Source organism: Pteronotus mesoamericanus, unplaced genomic scaffold, assembly GCF_021234165.1.
Source record: "Pteronotus mesoamericanus isolate MK-2021 breed Mesoamerican mustached bat unplaced genomic scaffold, CSHL_Meso_final scaffold_232, whole genome shotgun sequence".
In the NCBI taxonomy this organism is placed as follows: Eukaryota; Metazoa; Chordata; class Mammalia; order Chiroptera; family Mormoopidae; genus Pteronotus; species Pteronotus mesoamericanus.
The window spans coordinates 28,684,728-28,709,500 of record NW_026555311.1 but is presented as its reverse complement, the minus strand read 5'-3'; the positions used below and the strand labels follow the sequence as shown (position 1 = coordinate 28,709,500).

General features: G+C 36.2%; 1 protein-coding gene and 1 pseudogene across 2 annotated transcripts in view; one reads left to right on the top strand and one right to left on the bottom strand.

The window, feature by feature from the left end:
• The window catches only part of HELQ (helicase, POLQ like), a 46,325-nt gene extending 21,645 nt beyond the window's left edge, over nt 1-24,680 (bottom strand). The window contains exons 1-9 of one of the 2 annotated variants that reach the window (XM_054591800.1): nt 24,460-24,680; nt 22,708-23,425; nt 18,282-18,460; nt 17,472-17,672; nt 16,989-17,061; nt 12,033-12,130; nt 10,805-10,903; nt 9,383-9,528; nt 3,320-3,559 (exon numbers count right to left, since the gene is read on the bottom strand). In XM_054591800.1, the coding sequence (XP_054447775.1) occupies nt 3,320-3,559; nt 9,383-9,528; nt 10,805-10,903; nt 12,033-12,130; nt 16,989-17,061; nt 17,472-17,672; nt 18,282-18,460; nt 22,708-23,425; nt 24,460-24,663 (1,958 nt within the window). In that variant the 5' untranslated portion in view covers nt 24,664-24,680. Of the gene's footprint in view, nt 1-3,319; nt 3,560-9,382; nt 9,529-10,804; nt 10,904-12,019; nt 12,131-16,988; nt 17,062-17,471; nt 17,673-18,281; nt 18,461-22,707; nt 23,426-24,459 lie in introns of those variants that run through there. The other variant, XM_054591801.1, reaches the window with a different exon arrangement.
• Nucleotides 17,821-17,917, top strand: LOC129085457 (uncharacterized; annotated as a pseudogene).
• Nucleotides 24,681-24,773: the final 93 nt, after the last annotated feature.

Sequence of the window (24,773 nt, the reverse complement as noted above, 5' to 3'; positions counted from 1 at the left end):
ATACTCCATAAATGATTTACTTTATACTCCACAAATGATCAGATTAAAGTTAATATTTTTTTCATGCTTTACAGTTTTAATAACAATTTAACCTCTACTATCTCAGGTAACAGCCATGTATCACCATGTATCACTAACATATTCTTATTCATGAAATTATATTACTGTCAACTATATAAAATTGCAGATTTCAACTGTTTTGACCTACAAACAGGGTGATTTCATTCTGCTCATGTATATAGAAGTCTGTAGTCAGCTTCCCTGTTCAAAGGTGAGAAAAAATATATATTTACCTATACTAATCAAACAGCTCCTTTATTTATAAACTTCAATGGACAACTAAGATTACCAAACACTTGAAGAAAACTAATGATGTAACAAAAACACCCAAGAACATAAAGAATAAATGTCTGAAAGAAGCAGATAATACATGGAACAGAAAAGAAAAATTACAATATATATCCACAGAAAACCCTAGAGGGTATTGTATTGAATTTTTTTTTTTTATTTTAAAAAAGTATTAAAAGAAGATGGTTCTTGAAAGTTAAAAGGAATTTTAAATTCATTTAAAAAATTCAATAGAAGAACTGAATAATGAATGAACAAAGTTAATGGGATACAGTTAAAAACTGATTGTTGTACATGAGGTCTGTCCAGGAAAAGTCCAACCATTGTTAATATAATGAGAATGGTTTGTGCAACACTGATGTAACCTGGCAGCCAAGGAGAGTGGACTGGAATGCACATGCCTGAACCGTTGCAACTTCACTGTACTAGTCAGTGGGGGTGGTAGATGCTGTCGTGTGATCCCATGTACTGTGTGGCCATTGCGTTCAAAATGACTGAGTAAAGCAATGAATCTGCATCAACTTTTGCGTTAAGCTTTAACATTCTTCTATAGAAACTATTGGATGATTCAGAAGGCTGCAGTGATGGGAAACTGGTGACTGGAAGCTCATCACAACAACGCTCCCACTCATGCATTACATCTCATGCAGAGTATTTTGGTGAGACATCAAATCACTCCAGTGACTCATCTCTGCTACAGCTCAGGTTTGGCGTCCTATGAGTTCTGCCTTTTCCTCAAACTAAAATTGCCTTTGAAAGGAAAGAGATTTCAGACCATTGATGAGATTCATGAGAATATGATGAGGCAGTTGATGGCAATTGGGAGAACTGGGTGAGGTTCCAAGGGGCCTACTTTGCAGGGGGCTGAGGCATCATGGTCCTATGTACAATGTTTCTTGTATCTTGTATCTTCTTCAATAAATGTCTTCATTTTTCATACTGTGTGGCTGGATACTTTCTAGACAGACCTCGTAGAAGGTAAAGTTAAAGAAATTATATCACTCAAATAGACTGAAAAATTAGATAAACAGAGATTAAAAAGCTTAATCTAGAAAGTTCCAACCCTGCCTAAATGAAGTTACAAAAGCAGAGAACAGAGATAATGAAAAAAATTATAAAATAACTAAAAATTAATCTAAGATGAAAGGCATAAAACTTGAAATTGAAAATATATATCCAAGTGCTAAACCCTAAAAGTGAAAAGTAGCTAAAACAGGACAGTTGAGATTGTAGAAGTAGTTTCCTGAGTTCAAACATTGGCTTTGAAACTCTTTTTTGTTGGGCAAATTATTTAACTTCAGCACCTTAGCTTTCCCTTCTATAAAATGTGGGTAATATTGTAAAATATGACATTCCTCACAGAGTTGTTGTGAGGATCTATTAAGTCAATACACGTAAAGCTATTATGACATAGGAGAGGTAGTGTAATAGCTGCAATTATTACTGTATACTATGATGAAAATTTAAAGTTAAAGAGAACTCTAAAAGTTTCTAGAAAGGGAAAAACAGCAAATCTACACAAAAACAAAAATGAACAACACTGGTGAAAGACTAGAAATACTCCAAAGTCCCCAAGGGGAAAAAAAATGGAACCTGAAATTCTAGCGAGGTGTTAAAGTATCAGGCTAAAATAAAGACATCTTCAGCTATGCAAAGACTCAAAAATATTACCCTTGGTATAGTACTTGAACAGTAATTACTCAAGGAGGCAAAAGAAGAGATGAATCACAGAAGGAAGATGTGGGATGCAAGAGGCAATGGTAATCAAAAACAAGCATACAAACAAACAAGTATAATATAAAGGTAAGTTTAAATAGTTACTGATTATAAATGAAAGAAAATTAAAAATCTGAAATTAAAGTTTTAGTTAATTGAAACATATATACATGAGGCAGTGTATTGTAAGAGGCTATACAAATGGTAAGACTCATCTTCAAGAAAAGATTTAATTATTAATTCTATAGATAGAAAAACATGTTTGATTACAACTGTTAAAATTTTAACAGCTGGAATAAGAGAAGTAGGATATATAACTTCCTATGTTTTCCAAAAACTAAATTAGTAACAGAGGTTGAAAATAAAAGAATGGAAAAGGATATGCTTGGCCAAAAAAAAAAAAAAAAGGAGTTCTAATATTCAGAGTAAAATCACCAAGTTTGAAAACCAAGGACCTATTATATTGATAGAGGGTATAATTCAGCAGTAACATATATGGAGTAAACATTTTATACCTAAATAGTTTTGAAATACAAAGCAAACACTTCTAGAAATGCAAAAAGGAGAAATAGACAATTCCATAAAGTGGGGAACTAATACACCTCCCTGAAATTGACAGATTAAAGAATTACAAATAGTAAGAAAAGAGAGGAGCTGCCAACATGATTAATAACTGTGATCTCACTGAGATATAGAAAACTGCACACTCAACAGAAAATAGATTTTAACACTCATGAATGATTTATAAAAATTGACAATTTATTTTTTAAAAATGTTACAAATTTTCAAGTCACAAATTATAAAGAACAGAAATCAAATATGCAGGCCACAGCTTTGGTAATAGCCGATAAGGTAATCAAGAGTCTACTCTAAAAAAAATACTAGATTTAAAAGTCTTTATGGATGAATTCTCTAAGATTTCAAGGAAATCTCTATGGCAAAAAAACTCTTTCAGGTGATAAAAAAATGGTGGAACGCTTTCCAACTGTTTCTACCGAAGCAGGATAATAAACCTTGACATCAAAACCACATAGGGAGAGCACAAAAGAAAGAAGGAATTTTAATACCTGAAAAGCTGCTAATATTACTTTTCATTAAAATATTAAAGGAAATAAACCAAATGCTCTACTCAGCCACTATTGAAAAAAAAAAAAATTCTTACCCACTACCAAGAAAGAATAAGACAACAACAAAACTCCTGGCAAGATAGGAATTGAAAAGTTTTGAGCCTGGGCAACAGCTACTTATATCTCACCTTCGAGCTGGTAGGTTAACACCTGCTGCTAGGGTGGATGTGCAGGTTAAAAGGCAGAGAACTCCCGTGGAATAGGCCTCCTCCAAGAGCTTCCTTTCATCACTTGTTAAACCACTATGGTGATAAGCAACTCCTAATGGGATAGTGCGCTTTAAAACAGGACACAGGTTGCCACTGCTGATGCTCTTCAAGTTCTTAATAATCTCCTGTTTTTCTTTTTCCTTGTGTTGCAGATATTCCCTAGGGAAAAAGATCTGTTAGAAATATGAACCCTGACTTATAATGACAAAGTGCCTCTAATTTCAATTTAAGTAGGTTTGTGTAAATATTTTTTTTAAATTATTAATTTTATTGATATAAGTACATAAAATGTTCTTAGAATTTTGGTTCTGATTTCACTATCACGCAGTCTCTATTAACTGCTTTCTTTGTATCACAGAGCCCTGTGAAAATCTGATTAAAGCTAAGGGAAAAAAATATTCATATAAATACAACACCTTGCATTTAATTTCAGAGAGTTCGTGGACTTTCTGAAGTTCGTTCCTGTACTCCCTATGAATCCATAGACACCAGCTGTAGATCCCTGTTCTAGATGTTATGATTATTTTTTTCATTAGATCATATACCTTTACTGAAGATGATTTATTTTGTTTTAATCATAAATTTTCTTAAGATGAAAACATATTATTAAATCATTAGTAGTATATGTAAAATACTATCTGGACACAAGCATTCTAGAAACTTCAATATCCTACAATGTCTCTATATCTAGAAACACCTGTTACTTTGACTTCAATTAAGAAAAGAGAGAAAGTAAAGTAGACTACATAGAACTATCAATTGACTGTAAAGCAACTTCTAAATACTGGTAGCAAACACAGATTGTCCAAGACATAAATATAATACACACAGCTTGGTGTTGTTTTGGTCTGCTTTATGGAAAGAATAGAGAGCTCTGGCTGGTGTTCACTGAAGAACTCCAGTAATTTCATAAGAAATTGAGAAATGGGAACAAAGAGACAAAAAAAGAACAATGAAGAATTGGGAAGGAAGTGGTCAAGAGTTGTCAGTGCAAGAATTAGGAGTAACAGCTTAGCAGGGGAGAAAAGACTTGCTATTTTCCAGCCAGTGTGCAAGGTCCTGAAACGGATGTATAGGATGAACACTTCTCAAGGAATTAAGTCTTAAAAGTAATGAGAATACAGATAATCAGAGTATAATTTTAGAGAAGGGCTTGTTTACAACTGACCAAATAAGATATAGTTGTATAAAGAATGGTTGTGGGAGATCTTAAGATCTGAGCTGGGTCTTGAAGAACAGGTATTAGAGAGGTGGCAATGAAGAGGCAGGGGAGTGCATTCTTGGCAGAGGGTAGAGCATGATCTGCGGCTTGATAATGGGAAGTTCAGGCATAAACAAAAAAGAGAAGTAGTTTAGTTTGGATGAAGAGTAGAAGAAATAGGATGGAAAAGTAAGTTGAGTCAGATCTTGGTCTGAATTCTATGCTAAGAAGCACTGAAGTATCATTTTTCGGGAGATTTTCTTTTTAGGGAAAGTAGTATGACCAGAGCTTTGGAAGTTGTCAGAAAATAGTGTTTAGAAGACATTCTTTAGATTTTACTTAAATGTAGATTCTAAAAAATAAAATAATGACCATGCAGACCAGAAACAGAGAACATTTTAATGGTTGACAGATGGGAGGGGGGTCTGGGTGAAAAAGGTAAAGTGATTAAGAAGTTCAAATTGATAATTATAGAATAGTCACAGGGATGTAAAGTACAACATAGGGAATATAGTTAATAATATTGTAATAACTATGTATAGCATCCAGTGAACACTAATTTTATTGAGGTGATCACTTTTCAAATTGTATAAATATCTAATCACTGGGTTGTGCATCTGAAACTAGTATAATATTGTACATCAATAGTAATTGAAAAATAAAAAAATATTTAAAAATAAAAGACATTCTTTCTTTAAAAAAATATTTTATTTATTTATTTTTAGAGAGAGGAAGGGAGGGAGAAAAAGAGGAAGAGAAACACTGACATGAGAGAGAGACATCAACTGGTTGCCTCTCTTTTCCATCTGACCAGGACCAAACCCAGAACTCAGGCATGTGCCCTGACTGGGAATCAAACCAGTGACCTCTTGTTTTGCAAGTCAGTGTGGTTCAACCAACTAAACCACACTGACCAGGGTGAGACATTCTTGACTAAAAGTCAAAGTGAGAAACAGCTACAAAAACGTTAATAGTCCTTGAGCCTGAGACAATCACTTGGGAATAATCTGCTTCAGTCTTGGCACTTAAATAGACATACGGCCATATTCTATTGCCTGGAAGGGCAGGGGGTTTACTGAACCTACTTCCCAGAAAATTTATGATAAGGAGGCAAATAATTAAGATAAAAACAGGAGTCCCAAGAAATCACGTTTTAAAGCCAGTACTGAGATAAGAATCCATTTAGCCCTAGATTTCACTTCATCTACATCTAAATTACAGGATAATATAAAAAAGTATTCTCTCAATATGACATTTTAGTCAATAGCCACACAAAAGGGGCTAAACTATACTCAGGACATTCAGCTTACAAACACAGCAAATAATATAAAAAAATATAGCTTAGAGGAAATTTTCCTTTGGAAAGAAAGTGTAAACTCCTATCTTTTTAAGAAAGTATCAGGTGTGCTTTAATTCACTAATTAAGGATTCTGGAGAGGCAAATTTTTAAATGATTTAATATTAAATATAAACATTTAAGACCCAAATAAACCATTATCATCAAAAAGTAAAACAAGTCAAGGGTATAACTTATAAACTTCATGTCTCCCAGTTTATTGTTAGACTTTAAATTTCTATGTTACTTAGCAAGTGCTATAGATTACCTTATTCTAAGACAATGAGCAATTTACTGAGAATACTGCAAAGATAATTTTAATTTTCCTAGGCTTTTATAATCAACATCATTGTAAAATCACACTATCAGTTACAAAATGAGAAACTCTTTTTTGTGTGTACTATTCAATAAATTTAACTTGATTTTAGAGCAATCCATGACAGTTGGATTGGGAGGGGAGGTAGAGGATGACTAGATTAGAATCCAGAGTAATGGTCTATGAATAGCGCTATAGCACTGGCTAAAGGACCAAAAAGTAGTCTGCAAAAATGATTAAATCACACATGGGACAAATAGGTGCAAAAAACAACTGTTCATATTTAACATCACACCATATACAAAGAATCCTGAAACACCAATCAGAAAGAATATATGCACCCCTATGTTCATAGCAGCATTATTTACAAGAGCCAAGGTCTGGAAATAGCCCAAGTGCCCATCAGTGGATGAGTGGATAAAAAAGATGTGGTACATTTACACAATAGAATACTATGTGGTTATAAAAAAGAAAGACTTCCTACCCTTTGCAACAGCATGGATTGACTTGGAGTACATTATGCTAAGTGAAATAAGCCAGTCAGAGTAAGACAAATACCATATGATCTCACTCATATGTGGAATCTAATGAACAAAATAAACTGACAAACAAAATAAAACCAGAGGCATGGCTGCATGAAGCACTCTGACAGATCTCAGAGGGAGGGAGATGGGGAGGACTGAAGAGATTAGCCAAAGAACATATATGCATATATGCAAAGCCCATGGACACACAGATAACAATGTGATTGAAAGTGGGGGGGAGGGGCTGGGTGGAGGTGGGTAAAGGAGAGAAAATGGGGGGACATCTGTAATAGTGTCAACAATAATAAATGAAAATAAAATCACATTATACTTATCTCTGTGAGTATAACAGAGCCAATATTAAAATACCATAAAATTACAAACCAATACATTTCTTAATCTTTTAGGAAATTCGATTCAAATATCCATACAGCTTAAATTTATAGATTGAATGCAATCCCTATTAAGATACCAATGACATATTTCACAGAAATAGAATAGACATTTCAAAAATTTATATGGAACCATAAATGACCCCGAATAGCCGCAGCAATTTTGAGAAAGAACAAAGAAGGAGGGATCACAATACCGGATATCAAACTATATTACAAAGCCACTATACTCAAACAATCTGGTACTGGCACAAGAACAGACCCATAGACCAGTGGAACAGAATAGAAAGCCCAGAAATAAGCCCAGGTCTATATGGGCATCTAATATTTGACAACGGGCGCAGCAGCACAAAATGGAGCAATAATAGCCCCTTTAACAAATGGTGTTGGGAGAGCTGGACAGCTACATGCAAAAAATTGAAACTGGATCATCAGCCTACACCATACACAAAAATAAACTCAAGATGGATAAAAGACTTAAATATAAGTCGCAACACCATAAAAGTCCTAGAGGAGAACATTGGCAGGAAACTCTGATATCCCACGTGGCAATTTTTTCACTGATATGTCTCCTAAAGCAAGGGACATAAAGGAAAGAATAAACAAGTGGGACCTCATCAAAATAAGAAGCTTCTGCACGGCAAAAGAAAACATCAGAAAAATGAAAAGGGAGCCAACCCTATGGGAAAATATATTTGCTAGTGATACATCAGATAGAGGTTTGATCTCCAAGATACATAAAGAGCTCACTGGACTCCACTCCAAGAAGATAAACGATCCAATCAAGAAATGGGCAAAGGACCTGGGCAGACGCTTTTCCAAGGAGGAGATACAGAGGGCCCAGAGATATTTGAAAGGATGCTCAGCATCACTAGCCATCAGAGAAATGCAGATCAAAACCACCATGAGGTACCACCTCATACCAGTCAGAATGGCCATCATAAACAGATCAACAAACAACAGGTGCTGGCGAGGCTGTGGAGAAAAGGGAACCCTAGTGCACTGTTGGTGGGAATGCAGACTGGTGCAGCCCTTGTGGAAAGCAGTGTGGAATTTCTTCAAAAAGCTGAAAATGGAACTGCCTTTTGATCCAGCAATTCCCCTGCTGGGACTATACTCTAGGAATCCCAAAAGGCCAATTCAAAAGAACCTATGCACCCCAATGTTCATAGCAGCACAATTTACAATAGCCAAGTGTTGGAAACAACCTAAATGCCCATCAGTAGATGATTGGATGAAAAAATGATGGTACATTTACACAATGGAATACTATGCAGCAGAAAGAAAATAGAACTACTAAACTTCGCAACAGCATGGATGGAACTGGAGAGAATTATGCTAAGCGAAATAAGCCAGGGGGCAAAAGACAAATACCATATGATCTCACCTATAAGCGGAACCTAACCAACAATACAAAGATGCAAGGAAAGTAAGACCAGCAACACTGAAAGGAAAAGAAACGAACAGAGACAAGAGGGATGGAGGGAGCGGGGGACTGGGGAAAAGGAAGGGAATGGGAGGGTCAGGGAACTAGTGTAGCAAGGTCTCATGGACAAAAGCAAAGGGGAAGGATTAAGGGAGGGAGGGAGGAGGGGGCAGGGGAAGGTGGTGGGGGGATGGCAGAAACAAATGTATTTGAAAATAAAAAAGCCAACAATACAAATAAGTCTTAATTTAAAAACAAAACAAAACAAATATCCATACAGCTTAAGTGTGAACTTACTAAGAAAACAAAGGCAACAGCATTTAATTAAAGAGAAAATTAAGCTAAAGATATGATTTATCCCAGTAGTGATTACAATGATCTGTCCTTTGACCATCTAAGCCAGTGGCTGACCTTGGCTGCAAGTTGGACTTGCCTGGGGAGTTTCACAGAGTGATGCCTGGGTCCCCCACTCAGAGATTGTGATTTGTCTGGGATGCTACTTGGGTGCTGGCATTCTTAAAAGCCCCTGATTCACTGTGCAGCCAAGGCTGAGAATCATTGATCTAAGCTACTACACTCGTATTAGCATTCTCTTCCATGTAGTCTTAGAATTTTTCTCTGGTTATTTCATAATTAAACTTTATTCAAGGTCAAGGCATTTTAAATCTAGTATATATAACAACATAATGTTCTGTAAGAAGTAATTAGTGCTTGTTGAATAAACACAATACAGAGCATGTATATTATGACAAAAATAAAACAGAGTATTTTTAGAAGATTAACATACTTGCTTAAAAATTTGCATATCATTTCTGCTACATTTTCACAGTTCTTCTTAGTGGGACAAAAAACTAAGCAGGAATAATTGGGAATAACTTCTGTCACCAATGCTACCAAGTGATCAGGATCCATCTTTTTCAGGGTATCAGAATACTGCATAACGAGATGTAGCAACAAGGTTAGCAATCATAAAAGCCTGTCATTTTACCAGTGTGCTCTGAAAAGTAAGTAAATCATCCATAAATTTGAATTTCTGATTTAGTAAATTTGATCATTTAAAAGAAAAAATGAAACCTATATTACACATCAACATGCTAAATCTCACTTTTCTCTTAGGTTATTAAGATTTTGTTAGGTATATTTAGTTTTTAATTACAGAAGTGAAAATGGTAATACTATTAAATGGCTCCACGGCACGCCTATCTTCACCAAAGCAGTACAAAATAGTCCTCAGAGAGAAACACAGATTGATCCTAATAATAGTTAAGACTGCATAAATAAGATATACCTTGAATAGCTGTACTAGTTTTAAAAAACATAGATTCAATCATACTACAAGACATTTTCAGAAATAAAATATATTTATCAAGCAGACACAAGAAACTCAAAGAACATGAAAGATGTAAGGTTATTTAAAACCTCCTTACTTCCTTTGACTTTCTGAAAATTAATTATGAATTAGAATTCATACAGTTCTAAAACTGTTCTAAAATCCCTTTCTCCCCTTATTAATATCCTTCATATGTCATAGAACATTAACATAGTAGATATTAACACTTTCGTACAGCAGTATTTGAGTTAAAAAGCCCACTAATGTTTCTTTTCTCTTATTGATAAATAAATGAACATTTAATGGAGAGGTTTCTAATCTTGTTTCATGGAACCCCAAGGCCAAAAGAATTATCTTACAGTTTTATTCACTGGGGAGTTAGGTCTAAACAACCTAACAAGTATGTATTTCCTTGCAACTTAGCAGATATCTGCATAAATAATATACATCAGTTGAATAAAAAATATGGTTATATCATTCTTAAATAACCTCAACAGCCCACTAATGGGATGTGTACACAGTTGGGCACTACAGTCTTTGGAACCTTGGAATTAGATTACATGTAGCTACCTTCATTTCCTGTCCCATATTAATTTTCACATGGTTTTGCTTATGGGAACTTCAAAAAGAAAAAAACCAAAAACAAAAACCCAACTTCACTAAGATGTGATATGATAGGAATGTAGTATGATCTGATGTTGAAAAAGAAAGTAACTACCTTGAACCAAGGTTTGTATGTTCTCCAACAGATTTCAAGCATCAGAGGTTTCTCTCAGAAATCTAAAATATTCTGTGATACCCATGTAAATCTTCTCTGGCACCCCAGGCCACCAGGGTACAATGTCTGGGAACTTTGAGTTCAAGGGTTATAAACGTTACCTTATAATTAAGGAGACGTGAAAAAGTCATGCCATTCTCAGCTTTGCTGTCAATCTCATATATTGCATCATTTATTTTCATATATTCTTTTAATTTAACCTTGAGTTAAAGGGACATTTGCAATTAATAACACAACAAATTCCTATTTCCAGAGTTATACATTTTGTAAAATGTGTCATAAAAAAGATATACCTATAGAAAAATTTTAGCTTTTCTAATATGTAAAAGATGCTCTAACTTAAACGTATTTTCTTTAACCATGTTTTCTTTTTTAAAGTCTCTTTTTCCCCTTAAATAAAAGTAGGGACTAAAATCTTTATAATGTAATTTCCAATCGGAGAGCTACTTACCTAAACAGAAACCACACATTTTCTTTTTCACAATAAGTACAAATAAGTTAAATGTTCATACTCTTTATCTGTTATTGATTTATTTGTGTTATTCCTGAAGATCTAAAACTTTCCATTCTATAGTTATCAGTTTTAATTCCAGCTATTACCATATTATTTTTAAGTATTTGTAGACAAAAAAGTTTGTACTTATAGCTCATTGCATTTTCAAAAGAATAGCATCTAATTTGACAATTAAGGTCATAAGATACTCTTAAAATTTTCATATGTGACTCACGTGTAAAAACATCAACTTTCAAATTAAAATTTTGTGGTTCTTAAAAATTATTTTCTGAAAAACCATTCAGAGACAGAAGATGCACACTAGCACAGCAGACAGACACATTTATTTATTTCCTTCAAGTTTTTTGGAAATACTATTATTAGGGAATTTAAATTTAAATTCATGTGAAGTCTAAACTTATTTTAAAAGCATTATAGCCACCAAGCATAAATATTTTTATGGTAACTTTTTTAATATAGTAATAATTCAAAACATAAATCACCAAATTTTAATTGAATGAAAACTTTTACCTTAGAGAATACCAAGTGGACAAATAGAATGGGCCTGGAAATTTCATTCAACAGATATTTATTTATTGACTAATTAGGCCAGCCACTGTTCCAACTGCTACAGTTACAGTTGTGACCCAAGCCAAGAACCCTAGCCCCACAGAGTTTACATTCTCTATAAATTCTTCCTAGCATATAGCCATAGTGAGTGAAATTATGGCCCTTCACTATTCTATAGAATATTTTTATATGGTAGATTTGCTACTTTTTTTTCTAAGTAAGATGATACATAACAAATCAATACAATGCAAACCTCAGGTACATACTGGTCTGAACTGACTGGTGTAATATTCTGCTTGAAGGAATTCTTGCAGGTCTTCAACATTGTTCAATGTTGCACTCATACCAATAATTTGAGTTGTTTCTAAAAAAAAACCCAAAGTATTTAGAAAATTTGTTATTTAGTATACCATAATAGTAATTTTAGCAACCGTTCTGTGTTGTAAATTTTTCCTGAGTTATTTGGAAAAGGGGAGGAAGGAGGTAAGAAAAATAAATATGTTATCAGAATATTAATCTGGCAATTAAAGAATGAAATTTTCCACATTTTCTAAATGTTACTATTAAGAATTTTATAAAATATCAAACTTGGCAAACATCTTTATTAGGACCTCTAAACAACAATGAGTATAAATATGCTGGTTGCTGACTATCTGGAGCATCGTTATGAAGAGTTATGACAGGTTCCACAGGTTTGACTATACATGTATTCAGACGTGCAGTGTAGGATGCAGGGCTGAATGTGTCCTGAACTCTTGCCACATGAAAAGTACTTTTACAATCTTGCTATCAGGTTAACTTTTCTTTATTTTAAAATAAAGGTGGAGTGAAACTCATGAAGCTGCATGACTTTCTTCCTGGGCATTATAAAATTGCTGCTTTCCACAGACCAGCTATTGAATCAAAAAAACAAAGGAGCCTTCTTAGCAAATGCTTCTTCATTGCTGCTGTGTTTTGCCTTGAATTTTATCATGCAAGATATTATCTGAAAGAGAAATATGTGTTGCCCCTTCCTACTCCATAAGGATGGACTATGAAACTAAAGCGGTGAGCATGCTGCCAAATCAAGAAAGGATATGTTGCCCTGGCCAGGTTGCTCAGTTGGTTGGAGTGTCATCTCTTACACCAAAAGGTTGCGTGTTCAATTCCCAGTCAGGGCACATACCTAGGTTGCAGGTTTGATCCCCAGTAGGGGTGCATAGGAGAGGCAACCAATCGATGTTTCTTTCTCACACCGATGTTTCTTGCTCTCTCCCCCCATCTCTAAAATCAATAAGAAAAAAATATATATATATATATACACTCAGGTGAGGATTAAAAAAAAGAAAGGCTATGCCAAGAAATTTGGGATTTATGCAGAAACAAAGGGAAGCTATGAAAGGACTGTAAATAGTAAAATAGACTAATGGGTTTGCACTAGAGAAGATGGGGAGAGGGCAGTGATCAGGACTGAAGGCAGATGGAAGAGCTTTCTGTGGTAATCTAGGTAAGAAAGGATGAGGTAAGGAACTAAAGATTTAGTAGTGAATAAGGACAGGAGAGAGAGAACTTAAACATATATTTATGAGGTAGATCAGATAGGATTTGATTCCTGACAGAATGTGTAAGAGTGAAGATGGTTAAGATTCTGGCTTGCCTGGCTGGCTGACAAGTATTGGTTAGGGAATTCAGACTGAAGAATGGGCTTGAAGGAAATGAGTTAGACTTGGACATGGTGAATCTGAGCTGTTCACAGGCTAGTCAAGTAGAAGTGTCCAGCTGACAGATGATACTACTCAGAAGAGAGCCATAAGTTGGAAATACATATCAGGAGCCATCAGCACACAGCACTTAAAGTCATGAGTTGGGATGAAAATTAGCAGAAACTGTATAAAGTAGGAAACAAGAGCCTTAAGATGAATCTGTGGTAACACTAATGTATATAATGAACATGCTTAGAATGATGTGTCACAAAGGAGAACACGAAAGAACACTAAAGAGATTCATTTCATTTAAATATCTATTAAGTGTAAGTTAAAGCACTGGTGATAGAAAGATAAATATATATCAATAGCAAACACATGCCCATTATGTGCAGGTACTATGCTAGATGCTTTACAAAGATTAACTCATGCCATCTTTACAGCAATTCAGTAAGAAGGTTATATAACTATCACCTATTTTTGAGGCATAAGGAAACAGGCACAATTACTATAACTTGTCCAAGGTCACATATGTAATTAAAAGCGAGCCAGAATTTGATACTTCCGGTCAAGATGGCAGCATAGGTAAACACGGATCGCCTCCTCTCACAACATCAAAATTACAACTAAACTACAGAACAACCATCACTCAGAACTGTTAGAAATCAAGTTGAACGGAAGGCTGACAACTATGGAATTCAAGAAACTACATCCATCCAGAATAGCAGGAGGGGCAAAGACATGGAACAGGCTGATCCCACATCCACGTGTGGTGGATAAAAAATTTGGGAGGGATATCTTAGGAGCAAGGAATCCTAGCCCCACTCCAGGCCCCCCAGCTCAGGGTTCCAGTGCCAGGGAGATAAGTCCCCATAACTCCTGGCTGCAAAAACCAGTAGGGATTGAGTTGGTGGAAGAAGCTGTGGGAATCTCAAGCAGTTCCTCTTAGAGAACCCACATACAGACTTACTCAGACTCACTCCCTCTGGCTCTAGCACCAGGGTGGCAGCTTGAAAGGCACCATTGGCAAATGGGGAGGAACTGAAGTGTCTGGCATCAAGGAGAGAACTGGTGGACAACTTTCTCCCAGAGGCAGAAAATGGCAGAGGCCATTGCCCCTTTTCTGAACCCTCCTTCCACAGATCCACAGAGTCAGCAGGGAAGTGCCACATCTGAGACTCCATCAACCTGGCTAACACTGTTTGCCCCGTGCTGGAGATCCCCTGAGAATCTCTACCACCCAACTTAGGTGCCCACCCAAGCTGTTAACAGTGACGTTTCTATGTGAATTGCTGGTCTTGGCTCATGCTTCACAACTTCCTAAATCCTCTCAAAGAAGCAACAGCTGTTCTCAGTGAGCTCCCAGCCCATATCTGTCTTGCTAAGTGGCCCCAGACCCAGCACTAGCAGCAACCGACCTAGATTCACAGCTTGGCTTTGCCTTGGAATCTCCAAGCCCAGCACAAGTAGCAGCCATCCTAGCTTGTTTTATAGCTCATGTAGGGTGGCATTGGGAAGAACACAGGTGACGAGAGACTTTGGCCTGCACTAGCCAGGAAATCCAGAGCCTACGTACCCAGTGGACAGCTACAGATCATGTTGGAATACCACCACCCTGCCCCTGCACAGCTGATCCTCCACTGAGGGCAGAGGTTGGTGGTCTGTGGTCACAGCTAATCCTTGTGGCTAACTGACCTGGGTAAATCCCTCCTATTGACCTGCCACCAGCAATCAAGGCTCGAATACAAGAGAAGGCTATACTCAGCCCATACAAAGGGCACACCTCGAGTATTCAGCTTGGGTGATAGGGGAGGCTGTGCCTCTGGACTCCACAGGACACCTAATGCATAAGAGCACGTTATCAAGACAGGGAGTCATAGCAGCTCTACTTAGTACATAGAAACAAACACAGGGATCTAGAGCCAAGATTTTTCCACCCAGCAAAGATACCATTTAGAATCAAAGGGCAGATAAAGAGCTCTCCAGACAAGAAAAAACCAAAGAAGTTCATCATCACCAAACCACTGTTACAAGAAATGTTAAAGGGACTCATTTAAGAAAAAGAAGACCAAAAGTACAAACAATAAAATGGCAATAAATACATATCTATTAACAATGGAATATAAAAAACAAACTAAGCAAACAGGAGGAACAGAAACAGAATCATGGATACAGATAGCATTGTGATAGTTGCCAGATGGGAGGAAGGCATAGGGAATAGGTGCAGAGGTGAGGGGATTAAGAAGTACAAATAGGTAGCTACAGAATAGCTATGTGGATGTAAAGTACAGTATAGGACATGTAGTAGCCAAAGAACCTATACACATGACCCATGGACATGAACGATGGTGTGGGGATTGCTTGAGGGAGTGGAGGGTGCTGGGTGTAGGGGTTGGCTAAAGGGGAAAACTGGGACAACTATAATAGCATAATCAATACAATATAATTTTTTTTTAAAGTAAGCCAGAATGTGAATCAAGTGCCAGAGTCTGTTCTCAGCCATTATGCTATACTACTTTACCATGCTAACACATGATCCCTCTTACATAGAAATAGCAGAAACAGCAAGAGAAAATGATGTGGCAGCATCCAAAGGAAAAAAGAGAGATAAACGGTCAAATGCTGAAAAGAAAATTGAGAGAAGTGGTCACTAGATCTGACAAGTAGGTGATCATTCTCCTCTCATTCTCTGCTTTATATTTTCCCATAGAACTTGTGACCTTTTGACACACCATATGTTTTCTTGATTATCTGCTTATTGTGTTTCCCTTCCACTAAAATATGTTTGATGAAGACAGGGACTTAGTTTTATTTACTGCTGTATCCCTAGCACTTAAAATAGTGCCTGGCATATGCTCAATATTCTTTGAATGATTATAAAGTGCTACAGTATGTCTAAATAGCATTGCTATTAAATTTAAAAAAATTCTAAAGATTTGAACTTTATAGTTAATTTTTTTCATATAGGAGCTAAGGTATTTGTACTGCACATCATTAAATAGTATAGAAGACATTTACAGTAAATACTTCATGTACATTTAAAGACTATCTGATGTTGCAGAATAGCAACAACTGACTGCTTGAATGTACTATACTGCATTATTGGTAAGACAACACTGGTGGTAGTGGCAGCAGCAAACCCTTACTGAGTGCTGCGTGCTAGTCATTGCCAAATGCTGTGCATGTGCTAACTCATATAATCCTCACAACAATCTCATCATGTCAGTACCATTATTACCCCTGTTTGAGAGATGAAGAAACAGAAAGGTTGAGTTACTTGCATAAGCACACAGAGCTAGTAAGTGAAGGATGATGACAGGGACATCCTCCAATGTTAATTTCATTTAACTTCACAATTATCTTTATTCATCTATTCTTCCAACAAAAATTTATAAGCTTACCTTAAAAATCAAAATCTAAGGCAGAAAGCTTAACTATCTTACTCTAGGTTACATAATCTAGTTAGTGATAGAAATAAGACTTTTATAGATCTCTTGATCATAAATCAATTAGTGACCACATTTGAAAAAAAATACTTACTGCTAGTGTAGAGGATTTTTGCTAGGGTCATTTCCAATACAGCCCCACGGCTTCCTTCCGCAATCATGTGCAACTTGAGAGTTTTTAGAAAAGGGAAAATAGTGAATCTGCATATAATGCCTATATAAAACATGTATATGTTTGTATGAAATAATCTTTGCTTTATTACTCAAGCATTTTGGATATAGCAACTAAAGTATATATGCATTATTTCACTGATATTTTAAGTTAGTGAGGTTTGGGAGCAACATCTTGACACATCTGGAATTCATAAGTACTATTATAAAATTGAACATATACACACATATATTCGCTCTTAAAGAAACACTTGACACAAAACTGAATTTAAGATTATTAAGCATGTAAAGTTTTTTATCTGTATTGTTTATATGTTAAAATAAATTATTCTCATAGAGGTACTAAGCAGATCCACATAATAACTGTCAGTATAATAAAAGTTAAGTTACGAAAGCAGGAACCCACCTCATCTACAACAACCAGACCCAGGCTGCTAATCCTTCCAGTTTCAATCAAGGAGTTGATCAGACCATGTCCTTTTTCAATAGTGGCAATATATAGTGATTTCTTTTCCCTTCTTTTAATTGGAGGAAATTTTCCTTTGCTTCCGGCGTATTCTTCAACAAAGAAACCCAGTTCTATACCAAAGCTAGACAAAGCTGAAACCTAGAATATTTAAAATAAACAAAACAGATAAATGAGAACTTTAAAGTGCTCACAGGGATTTAAAAAAATCTACAACACTGTGTTTAATGTCAATCAATAGGAACAAGGTCACAGGTAAGACATAAACATCCAAGAAATGTCACAATGAGTGCTCACTTTGGTAGCACAGTAAAATTGGAACGTTACAGACAGCATGGCCCCTGGGCAAGGATGACATGCAAATCTGTGACGTGTTCCATATCTTAAAAAAAAGAAATGTCACAATTGATGTGATCTTTGCAAAATGAACACAACTGTTAAACTGCTTAATTAATGAGAAAAATTTCAACTGTCTTTTCTGATTTCAAAAAATCAGAATAACTCATTTATTTAATAAAATAATTGAAAGCAAGCTAAATATCGATAAAACATTTATAAGAGTTTAATCCACCAGTTTAGATCAGAAAAGATTTTTAGTTAAGCACGCAATACTGCTTTTAACACATTCTAAAAATATTATTTCTCCATCATTAAATCTCTTTTCAGTCAATAAAATTACATTTATGCTAGTTTTTATATCTTAGTGTCAAAATAGCATTAGCAAATACCACTTGTTAAAAAAAAAATCACCTTTTCTTGGACAATTGCCACATATGGTAGGATCATTAAAACATCTTTCTGCCGGCAAAGCAGTTCTTGCAGCATTAAAATCTCAGCCACGAGGGTTTTTCCACCACTTGTTGGCAAGGAATATATTAAATTTTTTCTTTCTCGCACGGAATTCAATGTTAAGCAAGTATGTTGCCATTCTGTGGGGGGTTGGGGGGGGAAGCATTATTTTCCTTTAATAGACTCAATCTTAGAAAATTTTCTAAGAAGGAAAAACCAAATCCCACCTTGTGTAGCAATGTTCTCCATAATGATAAATGTAATTATACATCAATGTTATATGTCAAAAATCCCCAGTGTGTTAATGTGCATTGCCAGTGAGAGTCTGATTGTAATTCAGTCCTGGTCAGTGGGATGGACAACTAGCTCTCCTACTCACCAGCTGCAAATTTAAGTCTAAAATCCCAGCAGGGCAGTGCCTGCAGGACAGTAGGCATCATCTGGGACCTCAGAGGAGCTAGCTATAGGATAGTACCTGATCTGTGAGAATTCTGAGGCTTTCCTCTTACGTTCTGCAAGGAGACTGTGTAAGCTTCCCTTCCTCATTCAACCAAACACCATTTAGAGAACCAGGGGAGAAGAAAAAAAAAATTGTGAGGTTTGTGCAAACTAAAGACTATTTAATTCTTGTGAGGAGCTGAACTTTGAAAGGCCTGAATATCATTTTAAACTGACAATTTAATCCTTAAAAGACAGATTATTAATAGGCACATCTAGGGTTTCCATAATTTAGCAAGGTGGAATTCATGAAAAGCATCACATCAGATCCAAAACATGGTGTGAAAACTAGTATAACCATTGTACTCTGTATGATAATTTGACAATGTGGATCATCATAAGTCTTCAAACTGTGCACCAGTATTTTATCACTAGAAAAATGGGAAAAGATATTTCAAGACATTTCATTGTAGTGAGAAACACAAATAATAAATAGATGAAAAGATCCTTAATTGTTACCTAGTGGGTTAGCAAAATAAACAAAATCCAAATAACTACCCCCCCACCAAAAGGCCCACTAATACAAAATCTAGCTGACCAAAGTGGAGACAAACAGGCATTCTTGTGTGTGGTTTATGAGAGCATAAACTGCTACAATCTTTTTGGAAAGCAATTTAGCAGTTATCAAAAATAAAACCACACATGCCCTGACTGATGTGGCTCAGTTCATTGGGCATTGTCCCACAAAGCAAAGGGTCATGGGTTTGATTTCCAGCCAGGGCATGTGCCTGGGTTGCAGATTCAGTACCCAGTTGGGCACCTATGAGAGGCAACCTATTAATGTTTCTTGCATCGATGTTTCTATTCCTTTCTCCCTCCCTCCCCTTCTCTAAAAATAAATAAAAATTTTAAAAAGTAAAACTGCACATTGTTTTTGATCTAGTAGTATTACTAGTAATATTTCTAGAACTCTACACCCATGGAAATAAAAGGGTATATAAAGATTATGTCAAGAATGTTCACCATGGCACTATTTACATATAACAAAAAGCCATCGGGGGATAAAGGGTAAATGAATTTTTACACAATTATATGATGTAATTCTTTGCAGCTTGAAACTGAGGGAATACATTAGATTGATTTATATATGCTCAATATACAGGTAAGTGAAAAAAAGCGAAATATAAATGTGTTGGGTAGTATGAACCTGATAATGTACAGATATTATTAAACAATACATGCATAGAAAAGTTGGGCTTTAATGTGTTGCATTTTCCCAAAAACTTAAATTTGAAAAAAGATTAAGAGGATATATCACAAAGGTATTAAAAAGTTATACATATATGACAGTTACAAGTCACTAATTTATTGTGCATTTTCGATGATTCTAAAATATTTGCAAATGACAATGTACTGGTTTTTACTTTAAATATTTCAAAAAAAGGTAAAAATTTTCAAAAATCCTTAAGTACTTAAATTTAATAAATATTAAAAAATACTTTAGATTGGTATCACCCTTTAGTTATCAAACTGCAGATGTTTGTGTGAAAATACAACTTGACCATATCTACATTTCATACAACTTAGATTTTTAAATTATAAAATGACCAAAATAACAAATATTAGGAGTATTATGTATCTTCAAACATTAAATAAGTAAATTACTGAATTTTGCTGTGGATAATGTGCACTTTTTTGCCCAAATTTTTGAGGGAAAAATAAGAGTGTATATCATACATGGGTAGTACTAATTCCACATCTATATATTTTTAATTCTCTTATTTATGCTTATGCACTAACAGTGTAACTCTAGAAAGCAAAAATGATTTCCATATGCAAAATAATACCCTGGAATACAATAATTAGTTTTGTTTCTAAATATAAATAAAAAAATTAAGTGAAAGATTTTTTTCTTGAAAATTTGGACCAAAAACATGTGTGCGCATTATACACGGGAGCACATTATACATGGCAAAATAAGGTAACTTAGTTCTCAGAATTTATATAAAACACATTAAGCATGTTATCCTATGACAAAAAAATCACCACACTACAGGGGTGGGCAAGAGTAGGTTTATAGTTGCGAGTATGCAAAACAGAGGTTTTACATTATTATTGTTATTTGTATTGCAACTGTAAACCTACTTTTGCCCTGTTCTGTATGAAGTTGAGGCTCTTTAGCTCAGGGGTTCTCAAATACCTGGCCCATAAGAATGCCCTGGAGGGCTTGTTAAAGCAGTTTGCCAGTCCCACTTCCAGAGGTTCTGATTCAGTAGGTCTGGGCTGGGGCCTAAGAATGCACATTTCAACACGTTTCCAAGTGATGCTCATGCTGGGGTCCAAGAACTGCACTTTGAGAACCACTCTAGCACACATAATTGTTTTAAATTGGTCATGTCATTAAGCTAAATTTACAAGTAAAAAGAGATTTAAAAAGTTATTTACCAAAGTTCATACTTCAAAGCTACTAATTACTGTAGCCATTACCAAAATCTAACTTGGCATGTCCTTGACACAGAATTTGAACAACTATTATTATTTTTATCATCATCATCATCCCTTTCTAATAGATCAGAAACTAAGGCTCAGTGTGTTAAACTTTTTAACTGACAGGGCCACAATTCATAAGTAGGCGGACAACCCCCAGCAGTTGAGAACCTACCAGTGTACTAGGCATTTACATAAGAAAAAGATGAATTAGATAGAACCCTGTCCTCAGGGTGCTCATTCTGGCAGAAATACAGGTTAAACAAAGAACAAGGTGCTAGGAGAAAAGCAAAGGGAAGAAAGGTAACAGCCGTACCTTTCCTACAGCCGTACACACCATTAGCTCTTACACTACAAACCTCACAATTTAGAATTAGACTCCTGTAGTCTCATATTAGACTTTGTCTTCTGTAGCCCTACTTCTCCAACCTAATTTTCTCCTCCCTGAGCCGAGAACCCATGTTTTCATATGGTTCTCAAGATAACTAACGTAGGAGTTTCAGAAATTCTTGTGAAGTGATTGGTTGATAGGCTGATCTTACAGAATTGCAGAAATTGTACTGTGTGTCTAAAATGACACACTTTTGAAATATAGGCAAGAATCCAGGAGTTTTGAAAAAACATTACATATTGTTTTTAATATTCTTTTCACTTAAGTCTTAACTTCAGTTGTCTTAAAGGTGTATAGTTTTAATCAGTGGTATTAATAATATTGACTTCTTTCACTCAAGATGTCTCAGTAGTTAAAGGAATTTCAACAACTAAGTTTTAGTAGAGAAGACCCAGCCAAAGAAACACCAGCTAAGAAAACTAAGGAACTGCCTTGGCTGGTGTGGCTCAGTGGACTGAGTGCCGGCCTGCGAACCAAAGGGTCGCCAATTCTATTCCCAGTCAGGGCACATGCCTGGGTTGCAGGTCAGGCCCCCAGTAGGGGTTATGTGAGAAGCAACCACACACTGATGTTTCTCTCCTTCTCTTTCTCCCTCCCTTCCCTCTCCCTCTAAAAATAAATAAAATCTTTAAAAGAAAGAAAGAAAACTGAGGGAACAGCTACACAATCAGGGAAAAAACCAAGAGTGGAATGTCAAGAAATAAAGAAGTGTTTCAAAGAGTCTGGACAGTTGTGTCAGGTAAGCTGAGAAGTCAGGAAAGGTAAAAACAAAGGTATCATTGGATTTAGACACCCTAGTCATTATGTCTTAAGTAAGCACACAAAACTCAGAGTTGGAATGGGTTGGGAATTATTTGAGGTGAGGAAAGGGAGACAGCAGGGGTAACAGGTTTGAGAACTGTGACCACAAAGGGAAGGTTCAGTAGTAGCAGGATAAGGATAGGTTGAGAGAGGACTGATACTCTTTTTAAGACGTGATATATGACCATGGAAGGATCTGCTTTCTATTGATTTGCGCTAATACTATGGTAATGGTGGCAAAATTTTTTTCATTTCAGCAAAAAGCATTACCATATAGTTTTTCAATTCCCCTGAACTGAGCATAAAGATCTCTCACTTTGCTGGGTAATGAATAAAAAGGACCAAGATCATCTGATGATGACTCAATTGTTTTCTTAGCAACATTAATTTCTTCAGAGAGGAGGGTCTCTTTGAGCTGTTTAGTCCTTGAAAATATTGGTGTTTGGGCCTTTGCATTTCCAGTCATGGTACTTTTTAGAAGATCTTTAAGGCTTTTTCTCCTATTCGCTTCAGAACTAGTTTTGACTTCAGAAGAGGATTCATCAATTTGCTGGGGTTGCTCTATGCTATTATGGGGCAATTCCTCATTCACAGTCTTGTGAGAGGATGAGTTCCAATCCCTCTCTTTAGTAGACTGATCCCCCAAATCATCTGAAGAGTTCTGCAAATTTTCAAAGTATAAAACCTGCGAGGAAGGCAATTCATACAAAAGATCAGCTCCAGGTTCAACAGAGACATCTTCATGTCCGCTGTGGTTCTTTGTGTGCTCATGTGTTTTTAATTCAATAAAGCTACCTACAGTTGTAATGCTGAGTTTGTTATATTTGATGCTTTCTGAACAAAGATCTTCAGTGGCAAGGTCTGTATCATGTTTTCTATTTTCAGAAAGGTGCATATATTTTTGTTCCAGGTCATCAACTTGAGCTAAAAAAGAATTTTCAGCAAAGCTATCATAGTCACCAAACATGTCCTCTTCACTATCATTATTCTGGAAGAAAAACAAAAATATTTATAGTCAATTCTAGCTTTATTAAGAATAAAAGTTTCAGCCTAGGGCTATACCAGGCTTTTAATTAAATGGACACATATGAATCATAGACCTAAATGTAAATCATATGAAATAGATATTATCATCCCCATTTTACAGATGAAGAAATGGAGGCCTACAGAAGGTAAGTGACTTGCCTAAACTGCACTCCTAAAGCATGATGATGCTGGGATCCTAATCCTAAAGTCAATGCTAAATCTTTCAAGTAGTAGGTAGCAAGACTGGTAGACATCTATTGGGATGTCATCTCACTAGAAGTTCTGATACTGCACTATCCCTCCCCTCCCTGACTCCAATCTACATGGTTGCATGTAACAAAACCATTCTTTTATTACTGGCACTCCAAGGAAATTGTCCCTAGGAATTTGGAATTGAGAGGGAGAGTCTACATACTGATATAAAGGTGGTCTAGTAAACAGAAGAGATGTAAACTTGGAGGTAGCAATATAGCGCAGTGTTTAAAAACACAGGATTTGGAGTGAGAAGTGTAGTTTCTTAACTTCTTGGGGTCTGATTTCTGCTGTAAAATCTAGTTAATGTAACTAGCTTAACAAAGTACCTAGCACATAATTGATCTGCAATAAATGGGAGATTTTATTGTACAGCAGAAGCAACAGTGACTTCGAAGTCTAACATTGCGTCTCAGTCATGCCGCTTGTTTTATGTCTCGGGGATCTAAATTCCTATCTATATAAAAACGGGGATAACAAGGCAATGCCTGACAAGTGAGAATTAACAGGGTAACAAAACTGAGGTAAGCACATGAAGACTAGTAGATAACTGGTCAATTGTTTGCACCTGAGAAGGAAGCTGTCAAAATTTCGGAGTTTCAAGTTCCATGCCTTCTATAACTGGTCTCCCACAACCTCTTTCGGTGGGAATGAGCAGTAGGAGACCTGGGTTTGTATCACTACCCCAAAGGTGGGAAATGGGATGAGGAACTCGGGGTAATATGAGAGCCGATGGGGCTGTACCTTGACGCGTTGCACTCCTACAGTTTTCCGTCGCCGGCTCCCAACCTCCATCTCCTCCTCCACCTCATCTTCCTCCTCCTCTTCCTCTTCATCGCCCGGCTTGGGCTCGGCGACGGTGGGAGCGGCAAAAAGGATCTCCAGGCTAGGACGGTTCTTTTTGCGGACAGACACCCGCCGGCGGATGCGGGAACCATCTTCATCCATAGCAGGGGCTGGGGGCCCTGCCCGAACGAGGTCTCCCTTGACCCAGCCGCCAAGACACAGTGGAAGGGTGAGTGGGGGACAGGGCAACAGCAGCAACAGCGGGAAAGGTC